We start from the raw sequence: 24,389 nt of genomic DNA, 5'->3' as shown, positions 1-24,389 counted from the left end.
CTAAACAAGTAATTCTTAACAATGCTAGTAACACAAACAAATGTATCTTAAAAGGGATATTCCAAAAATATAAAGGTATCCCCTATCAATTGGATAACTCGCTCATCACTTGAGGTTTGACCACTGGGATTCTGAGAACACCCTTTAACCCCTTTACCCCTGAAGGTGGTTTGCACGTTAATGACCAGGCCAATTTTTACATTTCTGGCCACTGTCGCTTTATCAGGTGATAACTCTGGAATGCTTCAACGGATCCGACTGATGGCGATTGTTTTTCGTGACATATTGTACTTCATGATGGTGGTAAAATTTATTCGATATGATTATCTTTAATTTGTGAAAAAATCAGAAATTTGGCAAAAATGTCTCAATTTTTAAAATTTTAATTTTTATGCTCTTAACCCCTTCATGACTGGAACGTTTTGCGTTTTTGTTTTTAGCTCCCCTTCTTCCCAGAGCCATAACTTTTTTTGGTCAGTATGGCCGTGTGAGGGCTTATTTTTTGCGGGACAAGTTGTACTTTTTAACGACATCACTGGTTTTACCATATTGTGTACTGGAAAACGGGGAAAAAAATTCCAAGTGCGATGAAATTGCAAAAAAAAAGTGCAATTCCACAGTTTTTTTTTTTTTTATTTTATTTTTTTTACCACGTTCACTGAATGCTAAAACTGACCTGCCATTATTATTCTCCAGGTCATTATGAGTTCGTAGACGCCAAACATGTATAGGTTCTTTTTTATTTAAGTAGTGGAAAAAAAGTCCAAAGTTTGCTTAAAAAGCTGCACTTTACGAGACCCGTAGCTCCTCCATTTTTCAGGATCTGGGGCTGGGTGAGGGCGTATTTTTTGTGCGCAGAGCGGACATTTTTCTTGATGTTTTGATCGCTCGTTATTGCATTTTATTGCAATGTTGTGGCGACCAAATAAACGTAATTCTGGCTTTTAGAATTTTTTTCTCATTACGCCGTTTACCGATCAAATTAATTCTTTTTATATTGATCGGGCGATTCTGAACGCGGCGATACCAAATGTGTATGTATGGGTTTGTTTTTTTTATTTTGAATGGGGAAAAAGGGGGTTGATTTAAAACTTTTTTTTTTAATATTTTTAAAAACCTATATTTTTTTTTTACACTTTTTGCATGCTTCAATAGTCTCAATGGGAGACTAGAAGCATCACTTGTCTGATCTCCTGTGCTACACACAGGCGATGATCAGATCGCCTGTGTGTAGCAGATTTGCTCACTTGCTACGAGCGCCAACCGCTGGGCGGCGCTCATAGCAATCTGGCAGTGACAACCACAGGGGTCTCCTGCAGACCCCAGGTTGCCATGCCCACCTATCGGTGACCCGCGATCATGTGACGGGGTTGCCTTTGGGCCGGGCCAATGACGCGCATCCAGTTTGTGTGAGTTAAATTCCGCTGCCAGAGATTGACCGCGGCATTTAACTAGTTAACAAGCGCGGGTGGATCGGGATTTCACCCACCGCTGTTGCGGGCAAATGTCAGCTGTATAGATCAGCTGACATGTACCTGGAAAGATGAGGGCTCAGCGCCAGAGCCTGCACCAAACTGGTATCAGACTTGGGGCGTACTATTACGCTCCATGTCAGAAATGGGTTAAATCAGAGAGATATGTCACACACAATAGTTAATAAAGAACATTTCCCACATGTCTACCTTACATCGGCACAATTTTTGAAATAAAAAAATTTTGGTTAGGAAGTTATAAGGGTTAAAAGTTGACCAGTGATTTTCTCATTTTCCAACAAAAATTTACAAAACCATTTTTTTTTTAGGAACCACATCACATTTGAAGTGACTTTCAGGGGCCTTTATGACGGAAAATACCTTGAAAATGACACCATTCTAAAATCTGCACCCCTCAAAGTGCTCGAAACCACATTCGAGAAGTTTATTAACCCTTCAGGTGCTTCACAGGAATTTTTGGAATGTGGAAGAAAACAATGAACATATTACTTTAGACCCACTTTTTTTTTTTTTATTTTCGCAAGGGTAACAGGAAAAATTGGACCCAAAAATTTGTTGTGCAATTTCTCCTGAGCACGTCAATACCCCATACGTGGAGGAAAACCACTGTTTAAACACACGGCAGGGTACGGAATGAGCGCCATTTGACTTTTTGAATGTAAAATTTACTTGAATAATTAGCGGACGCCATTTTGCGTTTGGAGAGCCCCTGATGTGCCTAAACAGTAGAAACCCCCCACAAGTGATGCCATTTTGGAAACTACACCCCTCAAGGATTTTATCAAGGGGTATAGTGAACATTTTGAACCCAGAGGTACAACAGAATTTGATAACATTAGGTCATCATATTAAATAAGTTGTCATTAGTCTTGAGCGCAAGTGCTTGTTACTTGAGTTTGCATCGGGTACTCTGGTATGCACCATGTATCACGGGTGCTCGAGTTACATATTCGAGGCCCCGCCCCGCATGTTTCACGGTTATTAGACACCCATAAAAAAAAACATGCGGGGATCGCTCCTGCATGGCAGGCAATCCCCGCGGGGTTTTTTTAGCTGTATAAGAGCTGCGTAAGATATGGAGCGGAGACTCGAGCATGGCACTCAAGCACCCGCGATACTCAGTGCATACCTGAGCACCCTATGCAAACTCAAGTAGCGAGCACTTGCGCTCAACGCTAGTCGCCATATTGTCATTTTTTTTTTTCTTTACTTTTGAAAAAAATCCCAACCCTAACACAATCTTAACCCTAGAGTTTATTTTTTACGCCATTCCTCATGCGGTATAAGTGATTAGACGACTTTATTCTTCGGGTCGGCGCGATTACAGTGATACCAGACTCATAATGGATTTTTATGTTTGGCAGCTGTCACACACTAAAAGACTTTTCAGCAGCAGAATGGAAGGAAGGGAGACACAGACATTACTAGTGGGTAGGCGGAGCCCACACAGGATAGAACACCTCAGATTACAAAAAAGTGTTGACCGGCCCCTCCAGCTTGGGCTCCTCCTACTCCAGCTCTCCAGTCTAAAATTTGAGGTCGCAGAGGATAGTCGCTGCTGGAGCAGCTCCTCAGAATTTTTTTTTATTTTTATCGGACAGAGACTTGGACCCCTCGTGGTCTAGAGGTCTCAGGGGTCTCAGCGCTGCTGGACCCCCACCCCTCCCCTGGCGGATCTGCATACCCTTTATGGTGGTCCCTGCAGAACCCTGCCGGCCCCGGGGGATGAGGGACGCTTCCCGGAGGAGACGCAAACCGCGCCATTGGGGTCCCTGCGCGTTCCGTCCTGGGGGGAAGCTAAGGGCCACAGCGCCACAAATCCCTGGGGGTCCCTGTGGCGCTCAGCTGGGTGAGTACTCAGCATTTGTAAATGTGTTTGAGTGCTTCAGCGGCTGCTGCAGCGGCCGCTGTTACATGTACCGTTGGTGACTGTGTGTTTTTCGTCCGCAGGTGGATCCCTGCAGGACATGTGAAGCGGGGCAGGAGCGGAGAGCGGAGGAGTCGCGCGCCTTTTTGAATGCCGGCGGGGGGCGTGGCTTCGCGCCTTCCCTGTCTTTTCGCGGGCAGGTAGCGCTCTGAGCGCGCGCTTTCTCCTGTCCCTCCCCTTCCGGCTTCTCTCTTCACTGCGCGGCGGCCATTTCTGACTGCCTCCTCCGGCTCCTCACTCTCCTCTCCTCCCGTCAGAACCGAAGGAACGCTGCACCGCAGCAAGCTGGGTGAGTCGTTTCTGCCTGTCAGGGCAGAAGCTTAACCTCCTCACCCCCACAGCGCAGGGCACCTTTCTGCGGCACAATTAGGTGGCAGACTGCGCTGCCCTGCAGCTGCTACCTCATATAGAGGTTTTTTTGTCTGGGACTCGCACACCTATTTCATTTAGCAGAGGTTGTGGGGAGTCTGCTGCATTAACCCCCTGGTAGGCGGTTAACCCTTAATTGGGGGACAGCTGGGGTAGCTCTCCCTGTAAGAGCCTTAACCCTTCAGCGTTCGTTTCTTTCCTTTTAGAAGCCACACTGTCCTAGTTACTGACAGGCTTAAGCCTGCTATATACTGTGTGAGGGCATGTCAGATCAGGGTCCAGGAGGCGCGGTCCGTCTCCCAGGTCCGCTACAGGATCAGTCTCGCGTATCTGACTCGCAGGAGTCCTCGACGGCGTCAAGTGCAGCGCAGGTCGGGGGACTCAGTGATGTTAAAATGGAGGCTCTCACTCGTTCTATTGATAGCCTGTCTGACCTTCTAGGTCATTGGGGGTCAGCTAGATCCCAACTGTCTTCTCATGGCAGGAAGCGCCACAGGCCGGTACTGTCCTCCCCGCGCAGCGACTCTGAGATCTCTGATATGGAGGGTTCCCCTTCAAGCTCTGCTGGGGAGATGTCCGATTCGGATAAAGAGGATCGGCAGGGGCGCTCTGCCTCTCTTTTGGGCCGTGTGGATGCTTTTATTGGAGCTATGAGGGAGGCGTTACAGTTACCGGAGGAGGTAGCTAGACGCCCTGGTAAGTCGGCCCGGCTTTTTCAGGAGTCGCATAGGTCGCGGTCAATGTTACCATCTCTGGATGAACTTGATGGGGCGGTGGAGAAGGAACGCCTGTGTCCAGATAAGCTTTTTCAGGGGACACGGTTTTTTGAGGCACTGTATCCGTGTTCTACGGAGTCGATTGCTAATTGGATTCTTTCTCCTGAAGTGGATGTCCCTTTATCCCAGCTTAGCAAATCTTCATTACTTCCTGTTAAAGGGAAGGCGAGTCTGCAGGATCCGCTGGACAGAAAAACGGAGATGGCGGCTAAATCCATCTACGAGGCCGCGGGTCATGGATTCAGAGCGGCTTTAGGAGCCATGTGTGCTGGTGAAGCTTCCCTGAGGTGGTTGGACCGCCTACGGACGGCGTGGCAAGATGGATTCCCGCTATCCGAGGTAGAAGGGCTTTTCAAGTTGTTGGAAGAGGCAGCGCGATATGGCAGAGATGCAGTTCTGGATACTACGTCACTGCTGTCCAGGGCGCAATCCTCGGCTGTCAGTCAGAAGAGCACTGTGGCTTAAGCAGTGGACCGGAGACACGTTTTCCAAGCAAGGTTTGCTGTGTTTAGCTTACAAGGGTGGTCAGCTGTTTGGGTCTGACCTCACGGAACTGATTGCGAAGGCCAAGGCAAAAGAAACGGCTTTACCGCAGCGTAGAGCTGTGGCTTCTGCGTCTGGCAAGTCTAGTGCCGGTAGTAGTCGGCGGCCCTTTCGGCCCAGGGGACGGTTCGGTCAGCCCTCTTGGGGATCGGGTCGTCCCTCGTTTTCGGGAAAAAAGATCTCTCAGAAATCCCGCACTCCCTGGAAACAGAACTTCCGTCAAGACAAACGGGAAGCTGACAAAAAGCCCGCTAAGGCGGACTGACGCCAGGGTTTCACTCGAGGGTCCTCGAGTCGGGGGTCGCCTGCTCCAGTTCGAGTCGACTTGGGCGTCCCACGTTTCAGACGCCTGGGTGATGCGGGTTGTGTCGGCAGGCTATTTCATAGAGTTTCTTTCTCGACCCCCGGACAGATTTTGTCAATCTCGCATTCCGTCAGAGCCCGAGCTAGCTACCGCTCTACGGCGGGAGGTCGATTCCCTTCTGCAGAATGGTGTGGTGGTGCCGGTTCCGCCGGAGGATTGGGGAAGGGGGTTTTACTCCAACCTCTTTGTGGTCCCCAAAAAGGAGGACAAATTTCGCCCCATTCTGGATCTCAAAAAATTGAATCTGCATGTCCGGACCCGGAAATTCCGCATGGAGTCGCTTTGCTCAGTTGTGGCGGCTCTGTCGCAGAACAATTTTTTAGTGTCAATCGACATTCGCAACGCTTATTTGCATATTCCCATCGGAAGGGCTCACCAGCGCTTCCTACGTTTTGCCATAGGTCAGGACCATTACCAGTTTGTGGCCCTGCCATTCGGGTTGGCATCAGCGCCCAGAGTTTTTACAAAAATTCTGGCGCCTCTCATGGCGATCCTTCGAAGGCAGGGGGTGACAATTCTTCCCTACCTAGACGACCTTTTGATTGTGGCGTCCACAGAGGAGGAGGCGGTGAGGGCTCGCAATCTATCCCTTCAGCTCCTGGAGGACTTCGGATGGCTAGTCAATTGGAAGAAGTCATCTCTGGAACCGTCGCAGTCAATCCTGTTTTTGGGGATGCACTTCGACACGGTACGGGCAGTGGTGTCCTTGCCTCCGGACAAGCAAGCAAGTCTTCGTCAACATGTACAGGTTATGAAGTCTTCGACAGCAATGTCCCTTCGAAGGTGTATGCGCCTTCTGGGTTTGATGGTGGCGTCAATGGAAGCGGTCCCGTTTGCTCAATTTCATTCCAGGGGTCTCCAAATGCTCATTCTAACCCGTTGGGATCGATCGCAGGCTTCGCTGGATCGCAGTGTCATCATCTCCCACAGGGTGCGAGAGTCTCTAGGATGGTGGTTACATCCAGAAGCGTTATCCCAGGGGAAGTCCTTCCTCCTTCCGCGGTGGTCGGTCATAACCACCGATGCCAGTCTGACGGGCTGGGGGGGGAGTCTGGAACGATATCTGGGTTCAGGGAGTATGGTAGTCAGAAGAGTCTGTCCTGCTGATCAACCTCCTGGAGTTGAGTGCGATTTTCCTTTGCCTCCAACACTGGACGGTCCCTTTAAGCGGTCTGCCAGTCCGAGTGCAGACAGACAACGCGACGGCAGCCGCGTATATCAACCATCAAGGTGGGACGAGGAGCTCCAGGCTCATGATGGAGGTCTCTCGGATCATGGTATGGGCCGAAGCCAGGGTTCCAGCCATCTCCGCGATTCACATCCCAGGAGTCCAGAATATCACGGCGGACTTCCTCAGTCGCGAGAAGGTGGATCCCGGAGAATGGAGTCTTCATCCGGAAGTTTTTGCACTACTGTGCTCCCGTTGGGGAACTCCCCAAGTGGATTTGATGGCATCCAGGTTCAACGCCAGGTTACTGACGTTCATGTCCAGGTACAAGGACCCGGAGGCTGTGGCGGTGGATGCTCTAGTGGCTCCGTGGGACCAATTCGAGCTGATCTATGTGTTTCCGCCGATATCCTTACTTCCTCTGGTGTTACGTCGGATCAAACTGGAGAGAGTCTCGGCTATGTTGGTGGCCCCAGATTGGCCAAGGAGGACGTGGTTCTCAACGCTGGTGTCGCTTCTGGCAGTGCCTCCGCTTCCACTTCCACTTCGCCCGGACCTGTTAACCCAGGGGCCCATTCGTCATCCGGACCTGAAGTCTCTGCGTTTGACGGCGTGGCTCTTGAGACCGAAATCTTGACCCGTCAAGGATTTTCAGCCGAAGTCATTGCCACTCTGCGAGCGGCCAGAGGTCCTGCTACCACTAGGATTTATCACAAGACTTGGGAAGCCTTCTTCTCGTGGTGTTCCGGTTCTTCAAGGAACCCGAGGATTTTTTCCATTCCCAATTTGTTGGCCTTTTTGCAGTATGGGCTGGACAAGGGTTTGGCAGTTAGCACCCTGAAGGGTCAGGTTTCCGCTCTATCCTTGCTGTTTCGGAAGGCTATCGCCTCGCGTAGGGACGTACGTTCCTTTTTTCGCGGGGTAATCCGTCAATTTCCGCCGCGGAAGGCACTTGTGACTCCTTGGCGGCTCAATCTTGTCTTGGAGGCTCTTCAACATGGGCCTTTTGAGCCTATGGACTCTGTTAGCCTTTCATTGCTTTCCTGGAAAGTTGCCTTCCTGGTGGCGGTCACCTCTTTGAGAAGGGTTTCTGAGTTGGCGGCTCTTTCTTGCTCGCCTCCTTTTCTGGAGTTTCACCCGGATCGTGTAGTGCTTCGCACACGGGGCGACTTTCTACCTAAGGTGGTGTTACAATTTCATGTTAACCAGGATATTGTGTTGCCCTCGCTCTGTCCAGATCCGAGGAATGCGAAGGAACGGGCCTTGCACACTTTGGATTTGGTGCGGGCGTTAAAGTTCTATTTGTCTATTACTCAAGGTTTTCGGAAGTCGGACTCACTTTTTGTGATTCCAGCAGGTCGTCGTCGTGGTCAACGAGCTTCCAACACTATAGCTAGATGGATTCGGTCGGCCATTTTAGAAGCTTACCGATTTAAGGGCGAGCCTTGCCCAATTAAGATTCTAGCTCACTCCACGAGAGCTGTGGGTTCATCGTGGGCTTTTCATCAAGGGGCCTCGGCAGCTCAACTCTGCCGGGCGGCTACCTGGCGCTCCGTCCACACTTTTACAAAGTTTTATAAGGTGGACGTCGGTGCTTCCGCTGATGCGGCCTTAGGACGTAGGGTCCTGCAGGCGGCTGTAGTTTAGGTTATCTCTTTAACTTGTGTTAAGCGCTGGTTGCGCATTTATCTAAGTTGTTGGGAATCTGCCTTTGTTGTTTTTTCCCATCCTTAATTTCTGGACTGCTTTGGGACGTCCCACTAGTAATGTCTGTGTCTCCCTTCCTTCCATTCTGCTGCTGAAAGACGGATTTTGGTAAGAACTTACCTGTAAAATCCTTTTCAGCGAAGGAAGGAAGGGAGACACAGCTCCCTCCCATGGCAGAAGTGTGTTGTTTTTTCAGATGCGGCGTGACCCTTCTCTGATGGCGGTTATCTGGGCTGGGGTCGGCGCGCTAAGGCTCTGTTCCAGCATAGCCAGCTCATCGCAGTGGTCAGGTCCAGTGAGTAGTACCTGGGACTGTGTGGTTTTTTCTGTTATATGCATAACCTGTCTTCTTGCTTTTTTCTGAGTCTTTCAGAAGGGGTTGTGTTGCTCCGCTGGTGTTAATTGCTCTTCCTTAGCTTGTGTACGGACTGGGGAGCTGGAGTAAGAGGAGCCCAAGCTGGAGGGGCCGGTCAACACTTTTTTGTAATCTGAGGTGTTCTATCCTGTGTGGGCTCCGCCTACCCACTAGTAATGTCTGTGTCTCCCTTCCTTTCTTCGCTGAAAAGGATTTTACAGGTAAGTTCTTACCAAAATCCGTCTTTTTTTTTTCTGTAATGGCAAGTCATTCACCATATCTCCACCTCGGGGTGTGGCTGAGCAATGTTAAATGCCCAGTCACTGATTTATTTTTTATTTTTTAGCTTTGTTGTGATTTTGGAGAGGCAAGTCTCCAGGTGGTGGAACTATAGCTCAGGAGGAGCTGAAGTGGGCTGCAACTTGTGTGGGGGAGTGTGTGGGCATATGGACTGTTATCATTTGTGTTTTGTTTTGCCGTTATGCCAGCAAGGCTGAGTTTATTTTGCTGAATCTGCAGTGCTTTATGCCATTTATAATAAACCTGCAGACGAAACCATTCCGGAGTCTACTTCCGAAAGCAGCCAAGTGAGTCGTCTTGCCACAAGGGGTGTGTTGAGCATTTTGAGCCCATAGATGCTTCACAGAACTTTTTAAAATGTATGTAAAAGCGAAAATTTATGTTTTTTTCTGCTAAAACGTTGTTTTAGCTTTAAATTTGTAATTTTCACAATAATAGGAAAAAAGTTTACCCTGTAGTTTAAGTAGTTTCTCCTAAATGTGATGATACCCCATATGTGGTCAAAAACTGCTGTTTAGGCACATGGCAGTGCTCGGAAAGGAAAGAGTGCAATTTCATTTTTGGAGTGTAACGCTGTCTGGAATAGATATTGAATGCCATATATGTTTGTCTCTAAAAAGCTGTGGCATAAATGTAAAGGCGGGTCCCCGGCGGCTTCTTTCCGCCTGCTGACAGTGACTGATAACCCTCTGCTGGTACGCACGTAGGCGTTTCAGAGACAAACCTACATGGCTGTGATCAAATAGCCAGTGGCTGATACATGCTGACCACTGTTTGGGCAGCATGTATCAGCTGACAGATTCCCTTTTAATTTTTGGAATGCAAATTTGGACACCATATTGTATTTGCAGAGCCCCTGAGGTGCCAAAAAACGCAGAAACGCTCACAAGTGACCCCATTTGGTAAACTAAATCCCAGAAGGCATTCATATGTTGGTGTGGTGAGCATTTTCCTACTAAAATGTTATTTTACCCTCAAAGTTTTAATTAGAGTAGGAGAAAATGGACAGGACAATTTATTATGGGTTTGTACACTATTGTTTGAGCACACGGATGGAAAGGAGCGCTACTTGGCTTTTAGAACGCAGATTATGTTTGAATGGATTTTGGGATCCATTAGCCGAGCCCCAGAGGTGCCAGATCAGCCGAAACTCCCCCAGGTGATCCCCTATTGGAAACCTCCCTGCTTAAGGATTTCATCTAGGGGTGTAGTGAGTATTTTGAACCCACAGGTGCCTCACAGAATATTATAACATTGGGATTTGGAAATAGAACATTTTAGTGGTAAAAAATAAAATTTAAAAAAAATAACAAACTTTCATCTTCTGAAATGGCCACCTAGCATTATTCAATCTCCAAGCTTTATCCGTCCACCCCAGTGGCTGCGTATGCGCAGCTCCTGTCGTCATGAAAAAAAAAGTTCCTACGGCGTATGCAATGTATATGAGAATCTCCCTGCACTCACAGAATGCGGAGAAGAGTGTGCAGTGATGACAAACACTTCCCACACTCACAGGTCTGACCGCGCTCGCAGGTGGAGCAGACTGATCTCACCCAGCTGACAGTTGTTTGAGTGCAGGGAGTGCCTGACTACAATCATTGCACACACTTCCCAGCATCCTGCGTGCATGGGACTAAGGAGGCTCACTTGGTTTTTATACATGAGGGTTTAAATGACAATTGTACCTAAACATTTGTGGAGATCAGGGGTCTCAAACTCTGTACTTAAAATTTCTTTTCTGCTCTTTGTAGAAACAGGAAGTCTCTTTTCAACTCCTGACTCAGCTGCTCCCTCCTCCCTCTGCCAAGGAATTTTGCAGTGACTTATGAGTCATACAGGGAAAATTTACCTCCTGTTTCTACATAGACTAGCTGAATCCTTCTAAGCTCTATTGTTAATCATGTTCAGGCATTGTGGCAGCTTAGGTATCCATGGTTACGACCACTCATATAGTTAATTGCTAGTGGTGGTAACCATGGATACCTAAGCTGTTGCAATGCCTGCACGTGGGGTAAATGACTTAGGTTATTAGAAGAACTATAATACATTTCTAATTGGAGGTATTTGCTAAAATTATTACTATTATTACACCTACTACATATTGGGATAGGATTTTTGAGATGGGAATATCTCTTTAAGTTCTTAGCCCCTTATGAAAAATTTAGCAAAGGCCAGGATAACCCCTTTAAGAAGCTGTCAAATCAATGTCCAAAAGGATAAAAATAAAAATTCTATTACTTTTAGATCATATTCCCTGAACTAACTGCGCTGTGTTGTCTATTAGATTGTTTCCGACCTCACTCAATACACTTGCATCGAGCGAGGCTGCACCCATCTAGTCGGAATGTGGCGAGAAGCATGCATACCGCATACCTGCGGTCACATGACCACCGTTCCGCACAGCACGCAGTGTACACGATGTGAGCAGTCACAAGTAGTTTAAGACCAGATAACCCCTTTTTAAGTATCTTATTGTTTTTACGTATTTGTGTGTATAATATAAATAATACAGGTGCATCTCACTAAATTAGAATATCATCAAAAAGTTAATTTATTTCTGTTCTTCAATACAGAAAGTGAAACTCATATTATATAGCGTCATTACAAACCGAGTGATCTATTTCAAGTGTTTATTTCTGTTAATGTTGATGATTATGTCTTACAGCCAATGAAAACACAAAAGTCATTATCTCAGTAAATTAGAATACTTATATATTTTAAAATCTGAAATGTTGGTCTCCTGAAATGTATGTTCAGTAATTGCACTCAATACTTGGTCGGGGCTCCTTTTGAATCAATTACTGCATCAATGCGGCGTGGCATGGAGGCGATCAGCCTGTGGCACTGCTGAGGTGTTATGGAAGCCCAGGTTGCTTTGATAGCAGCCTTCAACTCGTCTGCATTGTTGGGTCTGGTGTGTCTCATCTTCCTCTTGACAATACTCCATAGATTCTCTATGGGGTTAAGGTCAGGTGAGTTTACTGGCTAATCAAGCACAGGGATACTGTTGTATATAATGCAGGTATTGTAGTTTTGGCCGTGTGGACAGGTGCAAAGTTCTGCTGGAGAATGAAACTTCCATCTCCAAAAAGCTTGTCGGCAAAGGGAAGCATGAGGTGCTCTAAAATTTCCTGGTAGACGGCTGCGCCGACTTTGGTCTTGATAAAACACAGTGGACTTACACCAGCAGATGACATGGCTCCCCAAACCATCACTGATTGTGGAAACTTCACACTAGACCTCAAGTAGCTTGGATTGTGGCCTCTCCACTCTTCCTCCAGACTGTGGGACCTTGATTTCCAAATGAAAATTGGAACCCTGGGATCTTGTGGAGTGTGTCAATGACTGCCTTCTGGACATCTGTCAAGTCAGCAGTCTTCCCCCATGATTGTGGAGCCTAATGAAACAGACTAAGGGACCTTTTTAAACGCTTACAAAGTCTTTGCAGGTGGTTTATGCTAATTATTCTAGTTTACTGAGATAATGACTTTTGTGTTTTCATTGGCTGTAAGCCATAATCATCAACATTAACAGAAATAAACACTTGAAATAGATCACTCTGTTTGTAATGACTCCATATGAGTTTCACTTTTGTATATTTTTTTTTTTTTTAAGAACTGAAATTAACTTTTTGATCTAATTTAGCGAGATGCACCTGTATATACACATACACTTAACATGCCCTTTTCACTTCAATTTACTGCTTTATACTGACGTTGATGTGCTGATTTTCTTGGTTATCTTATCTTGTTGTGGTCATGTTGTTAAATATTGCATTTTATTTCTGTGTAGATCTAGATCCAGAGAGAAACGTAGACAACGTTCTTCTTCCCGAGATCGCAAAAGAAAAACCCGTTCGAGATCCCGAGATAAACGTCACCACCATAGATCTCGTTCTGACAGTCGTAGTCATCACCGGAGTCTGGATGTGCGCAGAGATCGAATTTCCAAATCAAAGTATGTCAAGTTACAAGTTAATAACATTTCTCCCTTTCACTTAAGTTAAATCATGTGTCTACTTTCAATAGTAATAGAAAATCAAGTAATCCACTAAGTACTATTTTTCTAAAACGGGGGTGTGGGACTTTTTTTGCAGCCAAGGGCCATTTGGATATTTATACCATCCTTCGGGGCCACACAAATTGTGCACTAAGTCCGCCCACAAAGTATGTCCTGGCACTGGTGCACATTGCACGTGTCTCCGCATTCAGTAGTGACTGCTGCTTTCGTGTGCTCACAGAGCAAGAAGAAATTAAAAGGCCGGTGGCCATCAAAACACAGCTGCCGGCCCAAGCACTGTGATCAACAGGAATCTGCCTGAGGGCCGGAGAAAAGGTCATCACGGGCCATAAATGGTCCACGGGCCTGAGGTTCCCACCCTGGTTCTAGAACAACGTGTGCTACATTGTAATATGCTGATTTATTTTCAACTACTTCTATAGCATGTTTGCATAGTTTTTTAAGGGTGTTAGTCACCTCTTTGCCTTATGGGTTAGGAGTTAAGATGTGCTGCTGATATTGCTTGATAACTGCCTGTCATCTACCTCCAAGATCAACAATTAATAGTGATCATGGCATGCAAGCGCCTCTCAATCACCCCAGCAATGCGATTTCCCACTGCTGGTGTAGTGTCATAGCAGAAGAAGGGCCAAATAAAGGTCAAGTGTCTGCCATGTTTTTACTTGTATGATGCTCTGCTAGTAGTGACTAATTCAACTACATTAGCACCAGGAGTGAACTGTAAAATACAGCTAGCTGCCCCCTTCTACAACAGCCTGGATCTGAGAACTCAAATAATGCCCATTTAACCCCTTAGGTGTAGTGGGCAGTAGTGACCAAGACATCTATTCAGTTGGAGCTATTATATAGCTGGCTTCTGCCTCTATCAGCAGTGATCAGCCCGCCTGACGATCACTTGATAATCTGTTAAATGCTGCTGTCAATTAGACAGCAGCATTTAAGCACCACAATATGACCCAGGAGCTCATTGCCGCCCCCATCCCTTGCGGCGCTATCACGGGGAGCTGGTGGGTTGCTATGACTGCCGATCATCTCTTCTGTCACATCCAGCTTATGGCTTAACGTTCTAAGAAACTCATTTTTAATATATTTACTATATCGACATAGAGAGATATCGGTCTATATCTAAATATAACAATTCAAATTGCCTCCCTAATTAGCTGGTTAACCCCTTTCTGACGTATGACCTAATAGTACGTCTTGGTGACCTGGGCCGATTGGACCAATGACGTACTATTAGGTCATATGGCAATCGCGCCGCACACAAGCGGTGCGGGGTGATTGTTACCGGGTGTCAGCTGATAGTCACAGTGGACACCCGGTACTATGTGCAGGGAATGGTCCCGCACCGCTCCCGCCACATTAACCCCCTCAATGCTGCGATTGAAGTCGAGTGCAGCATTGCGGTGGCAAGGGGAGGTGATCGCAATACTCACCTCCTCTTCCGGCCTCCAGCGCTGTCTGCCGCGGCTTCCTGGATGTTGCCATGACGACCCGATGTCGTCATGACAACATCCGGGTCACCAGACAGCAGGAATATTCTTTAGTCATGCGCAGTGCATGACCAAAGAATCTTCTCCCTGTGCAGCACTGACAGCCTGCATGGCACAGGGATGGTGCTGCATTTCTGTGCTATACAGGCGATCAGAATAAAAAAAGTGGAAGTCCCAGAGTGGGACACAGAATAAAAGTCCAAAAAGTGTTAAAAAAAGAAAGAAAAAAAAAATTTGTAAAAATATTTAATAAAAAAAATAATCCACAAAAATAAAAATATAATGTACCCATCAATAAATATTATTATGAAAAAAAACAAAAACAGTAAAAGTACACATATTTGGTATCGCTGCGTCTGGAACGACCTGACCTATAAAACTGCCCCACTAGTTAGCCCCTTCAGTGAACACGGTAAAAAAAAAAAAACGATGCTTTATCATCATACCGCCAAACAAAAAATGAAATAACACGCGATCAAAAAGACGAATATAAATAAAAATGGTACTGCTGAAAACGTCTTGTCCCGCAAAAAAACAAGCTGCCATACAGCTCCATCAGCCGAAAAATAAAAAGTTATAGCTCTCAGAATAAAGCGATGCAAAAAAATAATTTTTTCTATAAAATAGCTTTTATCGTGTAAAAGCGCCAAAACATAGAAAAACTATATAAATGTGGTACCGCTGTAAACGTACTGACCCGAAGAATAAAGCTGCCTTATCAATTTTACCACACGCAGAACAGCATAAAAAAAAACAACTCTGGAATTGCTGGTTTTTGTTTATTCTTCCTCCCAAAAGTCGGAATAGAAAGCGATCAAAAAATGTCACATGCCTGAAAATGGCACCAATAAAAGCTTCAACTCATCCCACACAAAACAAGCTGTCAAATGACTGTCTGCCAAAATATGGAAAAATTATAGCTCTCAAAATATGGTGATGCAAAAAAATACGTCTTTTAGTGTGTGACAGCTGTCAATCATAAAAACCCGATATGAATCTGGTATCGCTGTAATCGCACCGACCAGAAGAATAAAGTCGTCTAATCACTTATACCGCACGAGGAACGGCGTAAAAAATAAACTCTAGGGATGGGGTTGGGATTTTTTTCAAAAGTTAAAAAAAAAATGACGATATGGCGGCTAGTGTTGAGCGCAAGTGCTCGCTACTTGAGTTTGCATCGGGTGCTCGGGTATGCACTGAGTATCGCGGGTGTTTGAGTGACATGCTCAAGTCTCTGCCCCATATGCTTCGTGGCCAAAAAACCTCGTGGGGATTGCCTGCCATGCACGAGCGATCCCCGCATGTTTTTTTTTGGGTGTCTAATAACCATGAAACATGGAGTAACACCAATTTTTTTATTTTTCCATATTTCATAACAAAAATGAAAGTGAGTAAAATAATACAAAAAAACCTTTACATGTTTTATGTCTTTGTACTCACAATGACGGGAAGAATCATGTCTCCAGGTCATTTTTTTCCTTAAAAAAATTGCTTAATTCCATTTTTTTTTTTTTTCCTTCCATTTTACCGCTTTCAATTTTTTTTGCCACTTTCCCTCTCAAGAGGAGGGGTGCATATGTAGACATGCAGTGTCTATTCATATTATTTGATTATTATTAGAAGTGGATAGGTAGACAAGGCGATGAGAATGACCACAGCAGCACCAGACTGTGCCCAGATGGACTTTTTCTTTTGGGGAGTTATCAAAGATTGCTCATATTCAAGAAAACCATGAATAGTTTTTAGCACGATTAACAAGTCAGCTGTAATTTATACTGGGTTCCTACTTCTGTACCCCATGTATATGATAAAATGCATGGTGTCAATGAAAACTACATCTTGTCCCGTGAAAAACAAGTCCTCATAAGTCTGTCGGTGCAATAATAAAAAGGTTATGGCTATTTGAAAAAGGATCGGAATAAAACAAACACAAAAATGAAAATTGACTGCGTCCTTAAGGAGTTAATATACATGGAACAAATATAAAATTGTTGGCAAGTATGCATATTTTATGTAAGTAATAATCGAAGTGATCAAATTCTTTGCAGCTCCTCCAGAGATAAGGAGAGAACTTCAAGAGACCAAGAACGACGGCACAAAAAGCGCAGTTATGACACTGTTAACGGGAAATCGGAGGAGCGTAGCTCTGAAGAACGAGAAGCTGGAGAGATCTGAGAGAAACTATGGCTTGGTTTACTGCTGTTTTTGATAGGGACAATAATAAGTCAGCTACTTCTGCCAGGAATAGATGAGAGCTCAAATCTATTCTTTGTATGTGTTGGTTCACAGCAAAAGAAAGTTATTGGTAATTCTATTATAGACAGCTCAAATTATGGTTTAAAATTACATTTTAGTTTCTTTGTCCAAGTTATTGTTGTTTTGTCTTTCTTCCCTCCTTTTTTTTTTTTTTTCATTTTGTTTTTTTTTAATTCATTTTTATAACATAAAGCGGTACAAGCAGAAAAAAATAACCCCTTTAAACCTCAACACAACTTAGTTTAGTATAGACAAGACAAAAACAATTTGTGCAACACAATACAAAGAAAGGAAACATGCAACAGATAATAAACAGAACCTATTCCGAGCACCTTGGGCTCTCATCTGTACGGTCTGTCAGAAATGCTCTATTACTTCCATCCCCCATCTTAGATCTCTGTTCTATAGATCACAATTCCAGTAAAACCAATTAATAAATGTTTCTTCTTTTCTAAAGGAGCTCCAAGCAGTAACTTTACAAATTTCTTGAAGTCGCGCTGGATTTGTAAATACAGAGTGTCCACAGTTTCTCAAATTTGATTGTGTTTCTTTCCAGATTCAACAACACATTTATTTATTCCATAATCATTGGTGTCTGATCTGTTGTGTTATGACAGAAGAATAAGAGCCATATTTACCAATACTGATGCACTGCAGGATGCAGCAAGCCCCATGATATAGGGTGGAGGCAGCAAAGGTGCAGAATGCACAACCACTCACACACCTACCATACATGGGGTGGGGGGCAATTGCTAAATACATTATAAGGCTTGTAAAGGGCACCAGTCACACAGATACGTGTAATACACCATGTTGGCTTATGCCTATTGGTCATGCCTATACTATCAGATCAGGCGGTGGTAGGCTTGTGAGTGGTTGTGCATCTGTATTTTGCACCTCTGCTGCCTCCGCCTATAATAATGGGGGTCTGCTGCATCCTGCTGTGCATTAGTATTGTGACTAGGTATTGGAAATTATGGGCAGCTTTTTGTGTTTTTTTTTTCGAATCTGTCCTTTTGCTGGGATTTATTTAATCTGTCTCCTTTTTTGCCCTATAGAGCATATTGGGCACTGCTATTTTACCATGGTCATCAGTACTTAAATCTTTTCCATACCCTAATATACAGAAAAATGGAGAAGGGTTTAAAGGGGTTTTCCCATAAACAAAAGTTCATTTTAATCAATGGCTGTGTCTGACTGTATAGGAACATGGTCTGATCACACCACACCTTCCCGGGCAGGGGAGGAAACAAAAGACAATACAGACATTAAAGCAGGGGATCACAGAGGATTCTTTCTTTGAAGTAAAACATTGTTTAAAATCAGGCAGTGAAATGTTTTACCTCAAAGAAAGAATCAGCTGTGAGTATCAGTATACTATATATAATATCCTGAAACCCTCTCCAGAAAGCTTCCAGGTGAGGTAGGACCACAGCATGTGTATAAATTTGCTGGTTGCAATTTGCGTTTAGGGCACAAAGGGTCCAGGCGTGTCCCTGTGTCATATGAGAATTGAGGTATTCTGTATACTCTTTGTATCAAGTCATGGGGGCATAGCCTGTGCGTCTCGCTATGAGATAATTGTGGTATTCTTTCAAGATCTCCTCCCAATGATCTTTTATTATAGGGCCAGTATCTCCCTCCAATTTTGCCTTAGAGGGTACTGGAAAGTTTACGAATACTAGATTCTCCAGAGAGTTATACAGTATTGAAATCGGTACATCTGGGCTACTTTTAAATTGCTATCCTGTGTATTATCATATTCATGAGTACTGTGCTGTTTGAATGCATCCCCTCTGCCTGGTAGGCATGTCATAGCTGGAGCTATCTATAGAGTTTAGTATGGGGGTCGTGAACTCCCCCTGCCTTTGAGAGAATTCCTTGACCACTTCTACCTAAAGTCTATGGAACCCCTTTGCTTCCAGACACTTCTAAGAGGAACAAATTAAACCTTGACAAATCCCCCTGCCCATATGGTATTCATCCATGGATACTGAGGGAATTAAGTTCAGTATTTGACAGACCGCTGAATCTCATATTCTTAAACTCTCTTGATGTGTTATCTATATCTAAGAAGGTGGATCCAGGTAACTACCGTCTGGTAAGTCTGACATCGGTAGTGTGCAAAGTTTTTGAGGGCATCATAAGAGATGACCTGCAGAGAATAATGTAATAATTGACAACCAGCACAGATTCATTAAGAATAAGCCATGTCTAACCAACATGTTGAGGTTCTGTGAGGAGGTAAGTGCAAATCTGGATGTTGGTAATGATGCTGATGTGATTTAACTGGATTTTGCAAAGGCATTTGATACTGTACGACATAGCAGCCTTATACTGAAGTTACAGAAGCAATGACTAGGGGAAACTATATGCAGATGGATAAGGAATTGGTTAAATGACAGAAAACGGAGTCGTCCTAAATGGTACGTTCTCTAAATGGCTTATAATCAGCAGTGGGGTGCCGCAGGGATCTGTGCTAGGACCGATTCTTTTTAATCTTTATTACCTTGTGGATGGGATTGAGAGCAGGGCTGTGGAGTCAGTAAGCCAAACCTCCGACTCCTCAATTTCAATGACTCCGACTCCTCTACTCCGACTCCCTCATACATGGCTCATGTTTAAGTGATAAATTTACTGTAGCACAGATTCATCTCAGCTAAAAGTCCTGAGCCTTAGATCAGGAATAGGACAGACATTTATAGGACATTTCATAACTTTCCCAAATTCTTATGAAAAAAATATTCCCCACAAACAGCATTGAACTACTGTACCCAATTTATTATATATTTTAGAAGTTGGAGTCGGTCCATTTTATACCGATTCCACCAAAATGGACCACGACTCAGACTCCACAGCCCTGATTGAGAGTAAAGTGTCAGTCTTTGCTGATGACACCAAACTATGTAGGATATTAAAATATGACCTTGACATTAAAATATTACAAGATGATCTGGATTAGATGACTGAATAGGCAAACATTTGGCAGATGAGGTTTAATGTAGATAAATGTAGCGTAATGCACCTAGGACAAAGTAATCCAATTGCTACATATACATTAAATGGGAATATACTCCGGACTACAGAACAGGAGAAGGACTTGGGTATTTTGGTTACTGAGCAGCAGTACTCAAACAAGATTTTAGGGTGTATAAAAAGAGAGAAAATCCTGCGATCCCAACGTATTGATACCTCTCTATAAATCACTGGCGAGGCCACACCTAGAATGTGGGATCCAGTTTTGGGCTCCACATTTTAAAAAGCATATTCAGAAGTTAGTTGAAAGGCAGGCAACTAGATTATTATAAGGGATGGAAGGCCTTTCATAGGATGAGAAGTTGGAAAAGTTGAGCTTGTTTAGCTTAGAAAAAAGACATCCTAGAGGAGATCTCATTTATATGTATAAATATATGTGTGGTCAGTACATAGGACAAGCACATGACTTATTCCTGCCAAAGACCATACTAAGGACCAGGGGGCACTCATTACGGGTGGAGGAAAGGCAATTCCGGAAGCTAAGTAGGAAAGGGTTCTTTACAGTTAGAATGTGGATTGCTCGACCACAAGAGGTAGTAATGGCAGACACTATAACAGCTTTTAAAACAAGGGCTGGATGATTTTGTCAGTACAAATAATGTGGGTTATAGTTAAAGGGGTATTCCCATCTCCAAGATCCCATCCCAATATTTAGTAGGTGTAATAATAGTAATATTAGCAAATATCTTCAATTAGAAATGTAGTATAGTATTTTTGATTCGCTATCTCCCTTACCTCATGTGCAGGCATCGCAGGACCTTAGGTATCCATGGTTACGACCACTAGCAGCTAGCTAGCAGCAACTGTGACTTTATCAGTGGACGTAACCATGGATACCTAAGGTCCTGCTATACCTGCACATGAGGTAAGAGAGATAACGAATCAGGAAAAAATATACTACATTTCTAATCGGAGATATTTGCTAATATTACTATTATTACACCTACTACATATTGGGATAGGAATACCCCTTTAAATTCATGACAAAATGTATAATTGGTGGAGAAAGGTTGAACTTGATGGACCTAGGTCTTTTTTCAACCTATGTAACTATAAATTGGGGAGCCGTGGGGTCTCCCACACTGTGTTCTGGGTGACTTCATGTCAATCCCTCACTTTCCACCTTAAATCAAATTCACAGAGGATACTCTGAGTTTATGGGCCTCTAATGCTTCATACAGCCAGGTTGTACCAAAGTATTGTTGCAATAAGACATTGTGCTACTCCTTCCCCAAGACAGCCCTCCTATGTGCTGGAGATGGGATTCCAGATAAAAAACAAAACATGTATTTAATATAGTGAGTCCTCCATCTTTTGTGATCTACAATGTCTCTAGCCCAGTTAGTGGAGCATCTCCCTCAGATCAGTTCCCTAAAGATACCGTTGGTCTTAAAGAAATATCACTTGGGTATCCTCACTGGTGAATTGTGTGTAATTTACAGCAACTGGGGCATTCAAAACATTTTGACTAAGTTTGTGTGTCCTATCACGGTCAGGGGTACTTTTAGACCAGGTTTCTAGTTTTTGTTTAAAGCGCACCTGTCAGCAGGATTGTTCTCGGTAAACTACATACACGGTCAGGTGGGCAACATTACACTGATTAAAATGATACCTTGGTGGTTGAAATCCGTCCTGTGGTTCTTGTGTAATCTTGTGCTCGTGATTCGGGGCTGCCAGCGGGGGGCGCTCTATATGGTGCTCTGTTTACATATTCAGCTATATGCTCTTATGACAGCTCACTGACCTGTCTATTTTACCTTGCCCCGCACTTCTAGATGCATTATGTAAAATAGGAGGCAGGTCACTGAACGATCAGTGAGCTGTCATAAGAGCATACAGATGAATATGTAAACAGAGCACCAGATAGAGCGCCCCCCACAGGCCGCCCCGAACCACGAGCATATCATTATCTCCAATCTGAAAGTAAAGATTAAACAAGAACCACAGGACGGATTTAATCAACCAAGGTACAATTAATCAGTGTAATGTCGCCCACCTGACAGTGTATGTAGTTTACTAAGCACAATCCTGCTGACAGGTGCGCTTTAAGTTTTGTGATAACTGGCGTAAGGTTCAGCATCTTCATAGTTACCTGTGTGGTTGTATTCCCAGGTTCTTAAATTCGCAACCTACTTGCAATTCTGATCTTACATAATTAATTATGATGTCTCTGCTATCCACTGAAAGCAGGACCGACTTGCTCCAGTTGATGACTAACCCCAAGTACTTTCTAAACCTTTCAATAACTTCCATTGCTGAATTTAGAGTTGTAGAAGCATTTGCAAGAAAAAGCGCATCATCGGTACACTCTCTCTTATGTTCTTCCCTAAGGAATCCCTCAATCCAAAGGTAGCTTCTATTAATTGCCATGAGGGGCTCTATAGCCAGCATGAAGAATAGGTCAGACTTTGCATCCCTGCTCAATGTGAGACACCCGTTTATCTTTTTAGTCTAGCCTTTTAGCTCCTGGATAAGGCTGTTCTACAGAGCCAATCATAGCCCCAGACCAAACCTTTCCAACACCACCCTCAGAAACTCCTATTTAATGCTGTCAAATGCCTTGGCAGCATCCAACAGACTTGTGACCCTGTCACCAGAGTTATTTACTGGCAGCTGTAGATTTAGATGTCGGAGGCGAACATTGATGGCTTTCCTTCCCTTTTAGTAACCTGTACAAACTTCATTCCTCAGTAACGGCAAAGAGTTACCATACAGTTAGGTCCATATATATTTGGACAGAGACAACATTTTTCTAATTTTGGTTCTAGACATTACCACAATGAATTTTAAACAAAACAATTCAGATGCGTTTGAAGTTCAGATTTTCAGCTTTCATTTGAGGGTATCCACATTAAAATTGGATGAAGGGTTTAGGAGTTTCAGCTCCTTAACATGTGCCACCCTGTTTTTAAAGGGACCAAAAGTAATTGGACAATTGACTCCAAGGCTATTTCATGGACAGGTGTGGGCAATCCCTTCGTTATGTCATTCTCAATTAAGCAGATAAAAGGCCTGGAGTTGATTTGAGGTGTGGTGCTTGCATTTGGAAGGTTTTGCTGTGAAGTAAACATGCGGTCAAAGGAGCTCTCCATGCAGGTGAAACAAGCCATCCTTAAGCTGCAAAAACAGAAAAAACCCATCCGAGAAATTGCTACAATATTAGTGGCAAAATCTACAGTTTGGTACATCCTGAGAAAGAAAGAAAGCACTGGTGAACTCATCAATGCAAAAAGACCTGAGCGCCCACGGAAGACAACAGTGGTGGATGATCGCAGAATAATCTCCATGGTGAAGAGAAACCCCTTCACAACTGCCAACCAAGTGAACAACACTCTCCAGGAGGTAGGCGTATCAATATCCAAATCTACCATAAAGAGAAGACTGCATGAAAGTAAATACAGAGGGTTCACTGCACGGTGCAAGCCACTCATAAGCATCAAGAATAAAAAGGCTAGACTGTACTTTGCTAAAAAACATCTAAAAAAGCCAGCACAGTTCTGGAAGAACATTTTTTGGACAGATGAAACCAACATCAACCTCTACCAGAATGATGGAAAGAGAAAAGTATGGCGAAGGCGTGGTACAGCTCATGATCCAAAGCATACCACATCATCTGTAAAACACGACGGAGGCAGTGTGATGGCTTGGGCATGCATGGCTGCCAGTGGCACTGGGTCACTAGTGTTTATTGATGTGACACAGGACAGAAGCAGCCGAATGAATTCTGATGTATTCAGAGCCATACTGTGTGCTCAGATCCAGCCAAATGCAGCCAAACTGATTGGTCGTCGTTTCATACTACAGATGGACAATGACCCAAAACATAAAGCCAAAGCAACCCAGGAGTTTATTAAAGCAAAGAAGTGGAATATTCTTGAATGGCCAAGTCAGTCACCTGATCTCAACCCAATTGAGCATGCATTTCACTTGTTAAAGACTAAACTTCAGACAGAAAGGCCCACAAACAGCAACTGAAAACTACCGCAGTGAAGGCCTGGCAGAGCATCAAAAAGGAGGAAACACAGCCTCTGGTGATGTCCATGAGTTCAAGACTTCAGGCCGTCATTGCCAACAAACGGTTTTCAACCAAGTACTAGAAATGAACATTTTATTTACAATTATTTAATCTGTCCAATTACTTTTGGTCCTTTTAAAAACAGGGTGGCACATGTTAAGGAGCTGAAACTCCTGAACCCTTCATCCAATTTTAATGTGGATACCCTCAAATGAAAGCTGAAAGTCTGAACTTCAACTGCATCTGGATTGTTTTGTTTAAAATTCATTGTGGTAATGTCTAGAACCAAAATTAGAAAAATGTTGTCTCTGTCCAAATATATATGGACCTAACTGTGTTTTTTGTTTTTTTTCCTAGTTGGACACCAGATGTTCTACCCTTTTTATTTTCTTGACAGAATACTACATTTGCTTAGCATTTCAGAATGTTAGATCACAAAGTCTAGATGAAATGTTGTGACCTCTGCTGTTTTGAGTTATTGAAATATTGTTTCTTTTAAGGTTTTGCATTTATGATTTAAATAGAACCTGTCCCCTCCCTAATCGCTATTTTACCTGATATAGTGGT

The 24,389-nt window shown here is 44.0% G+C and overlaps 1 protein-coding gene across 3 annotated transcripts in view; it reads left to right on the top strand.

Moving 5' to 3' along the window:
• The window catches only part of LUC7L2 (LUC7 like 2, pre-mRNA splicing factor), a 54,485-nt gene extending 37,179 nt beyond the window's left edge, over positions 1 to 17,306 (top strand). For 2 of the 3 annotated variants that reach the window (XM_073644131.1, XM_073644132.1), the window contains 3 exons: positions 1,802 to 1,932; positions 12,795 to 12,959; positions 16,564 to 17,306. In XM_073644131.1, the coding sequence (XP_073500232.1) occupies positions 1,802 to 1,932; positions 12,795 to 12,959; positions 16,564 to 16,724 (457 nt within the window). In that variant the 3' untranslated portion in view covers positions 16,725 to 17,306. The remainder of the gene's footprint in view (positions 1 to 1,801; positions 1,933 to 12,794; positions 12,960 to 16,563) is intronic. The other variant, XM_073644133.1, reaches the window with a different exon arrangement.
• Positions 17,307 to 24,389: the final 7,083 nt, after the last annotated feature.

This window comes from Phyllobates terribilis, unplaced genomic scaffold, assembly GCF_046119375.1.
Source record: "Phyllobates terribilis strain yellow unplaced genomic scaffold, ASM4611937v1 Scaffold_8__6_contigs__length_399053987, whole genome shotgun sequence".
NCBI classification, from domain to species: Eukaryota; Metazoa; Chordata; class Amphibia; order Anura; family Dendrobatidae; genus Phyllobates; species Phyllobates terribilis.
This window is presented reverse-complemented; position numbering and strand designations above follow the sequence as displayed.